Source organism: Nothoprocta perdicaria, unplaced genomic scaffold (assembly GCF_003342845.1).
Source record: "Nothoprocta perdicaria isolate Ctin4 unplaced genomic scaffold, notPer1 scaffold_96, whole genome shotgun sequence".
In the NCBI taxonomy this organism is placed as follows: domain Eukaryota; kingdom Metazoa; phylum Chordata; class Aves; order Tinamiformes; family Tinamidae; genus Nothoprocta; species Nothoprocta perdicaria.
Window position 1 is genome coordinate 1654044 of NW_020456265.1, and position 7178 is coordinate 1661221.

At 38.4% G+C, this 7178-nt stretch overlaps 1 protein-coding gene across 2 annotated transcripts in view; it reads left to right on the forward strand.

Annotated features, from left to right (window-relative positions):
- WRB (tryptophan rich basic protein) overlaps positions 1-5507 on the forward strand; it is a 6966-nt gene extending 1459 nt beyond the window's left edge. For both annotated transcript variants that reach the window (XM_026053011.1, XM_026053012.1), the window contains exons 3-5: positions 1296-1363; positions 2200-2314; positions 4167-5507. In XM_026053011.1, the coding sequence (XP_025908796.1) occupies positions 1296-1363; positions 2200-2314; positions 4167-4240 (257 nt within the window). In that variant the 3' untranslated portion in view covers positions 4241-5507. The remainder of the gene's footprint in view (positions 1-1295; positions 1364-2199; positions 2315-4166) is intronic.
- The last annotated feature ends 1671 nt before the right edge of the window (positions 5508-7178 follow it).

Genomic DNA, 7178 nt, shown 5'->3' on the forward strand with positions numbered 1-7178 from the left:
AGTCTTTCCACTGTGCATAGTTCTGCATACACTAGTTATGGTGTGATTATAGATATGTGAATCTTTTCCCAAGGATTTTTATGGGCTTCACTGTTCCTTAGTGATGCTCATCCGAAAATTGTGGAACAGGCAAGTTTTTGTTCTCCGTTTCTTGGTAGGTATTTCACTCCACTCAGTACATCTAGATGTTCTGAGTAAGTATGGAAGTTTYCTGTCATTAGGAAAAGAAAGAAAGGCTGCCTCTCTCTACTGCAAAAGGGTGCTTTGCTTGGCTGGGACTGGTTGTGCTGCAAGAGGCTAGAGAGAAAGCGTTGATCTACGAGGTAACCAGATGAAATCTTTGCTACTGTTCTGCTCCTCTGACCATATCCCGTTGCTGTTAGGATAAAGCTAATGCTTTGTCTCCATCAGCATTCTGCAGTGGTAGAATCCATCCTGTCATKGTAGAAAACAAATGTAAACCTTTGGCAGCAGAGCTTGCATGGTGGTCTCTGTGCAAACTCACTAAGCAATCCCAGCAAGATATGGAGGACACGAGGGCACTTGCTTTGCCCGCCTCCTCCGCACAGAACGGTGTAGATGATGATCCGCTTCCCTTATGCTTGGATAAAAGACCAATTTGATGCTTTGGATTGTTTTCAGAAATATTAACCAGTAATTTCAGTTAAACTAGATGCAAGTGGTTTACTCAGCAGTTAGTAACACTGTTTTGTAAAACTTGTGGCCACTGTTTCACTCTAGATGTGTTGTCTTTCGAGAATGTCTTTGAACTACTCTGTGGTGCTGTGCTAGAACAGACACTGGGAAGAGTTGATAGTATTGATTCTCACCAAGAGTGACTGAATGAAGGGATAATCTTGTGAATGGTTTTAAACATCTTTCTGGATGAAATAAGGCAAAAAGTGCTACAGCAGTCATTGTCTCCTTGGAAGAGAAAAATCTTATTTTATGCTTTCTCTAAAGCAGGTCCTTGAAGTAGTAGCCACAGAGACTCTTCTCATTTGGGAACAGGGTTCTCCATTATATGTGACATTTCTCTGTCTAGGATATCAGTGTTTCAAATATTTCATGGTAGTATTAACTGAGAAACTTCCATAGGAAATGGACCTAGCACTTCTTTGCAGAGGGGCAATTCTGATGCATCTGTGATTCGTTTTAAAACAGATTTTAACCAGGTGTGTGATGTTTACATGTAATATGCTGATTTCAAGAGTGACATATTAATAAATTATAAATTTTATGTAAATATCATTTACTGTTGTAAGTAATACAGAGTAATCTTTTTCTTTTAACAGTAAAAGCACGAACTGCTCAATTAGCCAAAATAAAGTGGGTTATAAATATTGTATTCTACATCTTGCAAGTAAGTAATTATTTTATTATGTATACAGTTTCCTAAAAGAAATCCTGTTTAAGAGTACTTCTTCTACATTTCATATATTATGCAGTGATCAGTCACACAGCTATTTGACGTTGTAATGACGTGGAACATGCCAAGCTGAAACTCTTAAACACAGAAAGGAAAGGAGATGTTGCTGACAGGGCCTGGTAGTTTTGAATAAAGGGGTTTTAGGTTTAAATTCAGCTCTTATTTCTCTGGTTTTAAGATGACAAGGTATGAGTTTTTCCTTAACTCTTCCATTAGGCRTTTTCATTTATAAGTGGCACTGGGCAGAAGAAAATTCTGATACGTGTATTTGTGTTTTGCTTATCTTTTGGAATAAGCAAAATATAGTGCTTTTGCTTAGGATGCAAATCTCCACTTTCAGCTGCCACACATTTCCCCCCAGGGCCTCACTGGATTGTCTCTGTAGCTCAGACTTGATGCCAAAAAATTCCATGAATTTTCTGCTAGCACGGATGACAGTGGTTGACCTGAGGATAACTTTTGGATATCAAAAAAGCGGGTTGGATTGCTAGCTGGCTAGGATTATGGCTAAAAACTGTCCTAAGAATGCAATGATGTGTATTCCTGTTTTTATCTATGCTGCTGTGTCTCAGAAGTAGGCGGCTTTGGAAAATTCCTCTTAATTGTGTGTGCAGTTGAGGTCATATTAAGGGCTTAAAATGTTCAGAAGTTGCTAGAGAGCAATCTAAGTWAGAAATAAACTCTTATCTTTAATTAGAATTTGCTTCAGAATGCCAGTGCAAATGTTTTTTGTATATTGCTGTCCAGAGTAATAAAAGTTTCCCTTGCAGGCTGCCCTGATGATCTCTCTGATCTGGAAGTACTATTCGGAGCCGGTCACGGTGCTTCCAAGCAAGTGGCTCGCTCCCCTGGAGCGCCTGGTGGCCTTCCCTACAGGGGTGGCCGGTAAGGACCTTGCCATCGCCTCGGACCCTGGGCTCATGCGCCCGCACAGCGACAAATACACGTGTCCAGAATACAGTGTATACTATAATGCAGATTAGTATAACAGTTATATTGCTATGCTATATATAATAATAYTAGCTACTATAATTTAATAACTATACTATTAGTATAGAAATATATTAATCATAGAATCTGTAAGGTTGAAAGGGACCTTTAGAGRTYTAGTCCAACCCGTCTGCACACACAGGGTCACCTAGTAATACATTAGGATATCAGTAATACATTATATAGTATAATGATAAAAAGATTATTATTATTTAATCAATAATCAAAAATTATTATTAAATTTCTTAAGTAACAACATAGTTTCAAGCATCTGATTAGCTATTTCAATGTGTACAGGGTTTGTTTTCAAACAGAGCAACTTAGTCTTAATATAGAATATATGCCCTGGGGAAGATTTCAAATCAGAAAGAGTTTTATACTGAGAAAATCACTGAAAATGGTAGAATTAGRTTTAAAAATGTGTAAAAACTTCATATTGTGTTTCTTAAAAACAGCTCGAGTTTTATAGAAATATAATTCCACTCATTTTTCCCATCATGCTTCTTTTATGTTTTCACCGAATTAAATCCTTTTCTTTTGGTCAGTTTAACAAATGAACAGGTTTCAGATCCATGTTTCTGAGTGACCGGGATGATGGCTCTGTGCTAATGCAGTAAGCAGACAGGCAGAATGATAGGACAGTGTAGCACTGAAAGTTGTTGTTCAGCTATAGCACAGCTGGTAATTCTCCATGTTAGACTTGTAGGTCCTTTCTCAGAAGGAATTCTAAAATACGTTGCTTTTTTACCATCTAATTAGCTTTTATTAGTTTTAAAGCCTCACCTCCTCCTTTGCCTTCAAATCTCTTTTATTGCCCTTGTTGATAAACGCATTAACGGAACTGCTTTTGAAAATTCTGCCAACTAATGAAATTGAGAGCAGAAAAGCAWTGAAAAAGTCACAAGATGGTTTCTTCACCTCTGTGCTCTGGGTATTTTATTGTTGTGTYATTTCTGAAAGGAGTGTTACTGCATAAGCATAAAACAGAAAAGTTTTGATGTGTGTTTTCAGGGGGAGTTGTTATTTTGTTTTCCAGTTTTGCACAGTCAGTCTACACGACTATGTGACAACTCATTAAAAGCTTCTTGATCCTTATAACTGAAAAGGAAACTGCCACATATTTCCTGATAACTTAGGGATCTTTTCCTGGCTTCATTAATAGACATGAACTTTGCTTGTAGAGCTAACAGTGCTCTTCAAAAATTTATTGCTCTTTATCTTTTTTTTTCCCTTGTTCCTCAGATTCTCTGCTGTATTACAGTCAGGACACACCTGTATTCTGTCACACAGATACAAATTACTACACTGCTAGTTTGGATTAATTTGAATGGAGTGTTTAAAACAGACAGCAGTACCAGGGATCTGCTTTAGTAGTGAAGATCTCCAGGGCTTTTACATACAGCTGTGTGCAGAGCAAGGGGAAAGGAACGTACAGATTTAATGGTCTTAAATTTTTAAGGAACCACTTGCTCAGTACCTCCCTTCAATCTCTGAATTTAAGTTTTACCAGCATGAGGATTTGGTTACTTCCCATACCTTGAGCAGCTTAAGCATTTTTCGTTATATTCAATATATATATTTTCTATATATTTTTTTCTTTCATCAAGATATTTGTGTCTAGAAAGATATTTAGCCCTCCTTGACTTCATAACTCTTTAAGTGTTCTTTCTGAAACTTGTAAAGTTGTTCTCAAAAAGCTTAAGTGCTGTTGATGCCATGATTTAATGCTCTTTTATGTCTCTTTCAGGTGGTGTTGGAATTACGTGTTGGCTTGTTGTCTGCAATAAAGTCGTAGCTATCCTGCTTCACCCTTTCAGCTGAAGGAAGGAATAGAATCCTAAACTATGTTTTCATTATAACTGTCAAAAAATGGGGAACAGTTATCTTTCATGACAGACCAAATCTGAGCTAATTTCTGTTACTTCACTTGTATATTTGTCAATATTCTTTTATATTTCCTTAGTTTGTTTTCCAGATTCAGAATCAACAGTTTTTAAAAACTAGCACTGTTGTTCATAAAGCCTCTGACTATTTTGACAAGGGATTCATGGCATAATCTTAAAACTTTGYCATGGCATAAAAACACTGGATTCTTTACCTTTAAGTTGGAAATACACTGGCATTAGGAATTGTTCTGGGAGCTTTGTTGCTTCTTTGCTGCATAATAACAGCACTTCACCCAAAAGGTGGGATTATATTTGGTAACAGATGGGATTAGAGGTTGGGTAATTGTGAAACAGAATGAATTACCTTCTTGCTTTTTTTTTTAACACTAGAATTGGAGTGTTCTTGGACAATCTAAGAAAATGCATGATTCATATAATATGCACAGTCAGCTTGCTGCCTCTTGAGATTCTCTCAGTTGCCAAATAGGAGGGGGTTGGTTACTTTCTCTGCCCTGTGTTAGGGCATTAAAAACTTCTTTTCCTGCTTTTACTGAAAACTGACCTTTCCTTCTGTGATTCTTTTTTCCCTTCTTCTCAAATTGAAAGAAACTTCTCACTGAAACTTCCTTCCATATTTTGGGAGGAAATGTCTGACCACTTTCTCAAGCTTCACGTTAAGAATAGAGTAGAAGAGTGTGCTGTTCTTCCTTCAGAGAATCCATTCCTTGGGCTGCAATAGATACATAAATTGACAGTTCTGGATAGCTCAGAGGAGCGTATCATGAGAAAAGGCAAATTTGTGACTTGAATGCCTGAAGCAGCAAGGGAAGGTAGCAGCTGTACCAACAGGAGGAGAGGTAAAAACTACCCATTGCCGAGCACATCCTTCTTGCTACCTTGAGTTACAGGAAACAGCCATGAATATTTTCAGTTTGAAGGAGGACAGAATTCCACCTATGCGTGTTGAGCAGTGCATCTTCCATGGTATAGCGGTATTTGCAACTCCTATCACTGTTGTCCTATTAAACAAAGCAGTGGTTTTATTAATTCTTGATCCACAAATCCCCAACTCCTGTAGAAATGGACACCCTTCTGTTTCCTGCTGGGCCCCGGGGCTTCCCGCTCGGTGCAGTGGAACACACCAGTTGTGTTCGTGTTCTTGCAGGGATGCCTTCAGGCCCCGCCGTAATTAATGTTACCTTTAGAAATCACTTCAAATGGTCACAATATGTTTTGTCTGTGTATGTGTGTATATATGCGCATGAAATGTTTTTTTCTTAAATGTTAATTTAAAAAAAAGGAYTAAAGTTTGTTTTTATCTTGGGTATTACATTGGGCCAGCATGAAAATAAATGTATTAAGTATCAACAAGAAAAAAAATGTAGGAATTGAGTCTGCTATGTATAACTGTGTTTTTATTCATGAAATAAAAGCTTTCAATTGTATCAGCTCTTGTAATCCATGCTTTTAAAATGTTAATTTCAGTTTTTCTTTTTTTCTAAAGAGATACAGTTGGAATCAACAGACCTCCTAGTTAAATTTTTATTTTCCAAGTATTCAAGATGGATTACTTAACTATGATGCTGATGTGTTTTGGAATTTCAAGATATGGCTAATGATACTGTCACGTATTTGGTTGATAAGTTTCATGTGAAGAGGTCAAGAAAAATTTAAGACCTTCAGAACACTACCCACTATTTAGGTACCTTGAGCATCGGGTAATGACATAGGTGGTCTGTGGGCTGCTCTAGTGAAACATTTGTCTAAGCAGAGGGGCTTTTGGTCATGCAGTCAGTACAGACCTGGGTGGTGGATTATGTGTATTTGTCTGCTGTGAACCTGGGAGCRTCAGCGAACACATTGTAGAAATATTAACGGTTCATTGAGGAAAAACACCCACTCTTCTGACTGCTCAAAGTWGTTCACTCTGCAGCTTAATCACAACTTCAAGGAAAAAATACTTAAGACTCTGAAGAGAAATGCAGTGCAAGCAGGTTCAGATCAAAAATATCTTAATCATCTTTAAACCTTTTTGAATCTGTTCTTTAAATATTCTTCAAATTTATTAAATRAAAGCATAGTTTTTATTAACTGCTTTTTAACCAATTCTTGTTGTTTCATGAATTACTGCAAGTGCACAAAACAAGTTATCCTYGTACCCTCACTTACACACCCTTAAACACAGGATGGTTTAAGGTCTTTTTGAGAGCTGGATATGCCTGACTTCTCCAAAACAATGGTTGGCATTTGTGCATTCATCTCTGGATGTCAGCTGGRGAAGTTACCAGGCAAATTGCTTTGATCTGTTCCAACGGTGGAAAAGAATGAAGCATGAGAGTGTTATAATTCTAGTGAAAACACTGTAATGTTGAATTAATTTTACTCTGTGTGAATTCTGCAGGCTACTGCAGGAGTGAAAAAAAATAATTTACCAATTAGCACTTTTGGTACTAATCGAAAGAGATTAGAGAAAAGTGAGAGGAGATCTCATCAATACGTGTAAGTACCTGAGGGGAGAATGTAGGGAGGAAGGGGCCAAACTCTTCTCGGTGGTGGTCACTGACAGCACAAGGAGCAAYKGGTRCAAGCTGCAACACAGGCAGTTCCATCTCCATGTGRGGAGGAACTTCTTCCCTGTGAGGGTGCCAGAGCCCTGGCACAGGCTGCCCAGGGAGGCTGTGGAGTCTCCTTCTCTGGAGATCTTCCCAACCCGCCTGGATGCCGCCCTGTGCCCCGTGCTCTGGGTGTCCCTGCTGGAGCAGGGGGTTGGACTAGATGACCTCTGGAGGTCCCTTCCAACCTTAAGGATTCTGTGATTCTGTGAAAGGATGAGCACTGTGAAACTGGGTCTCTCTCCCGAAGGAGCTAGCAAA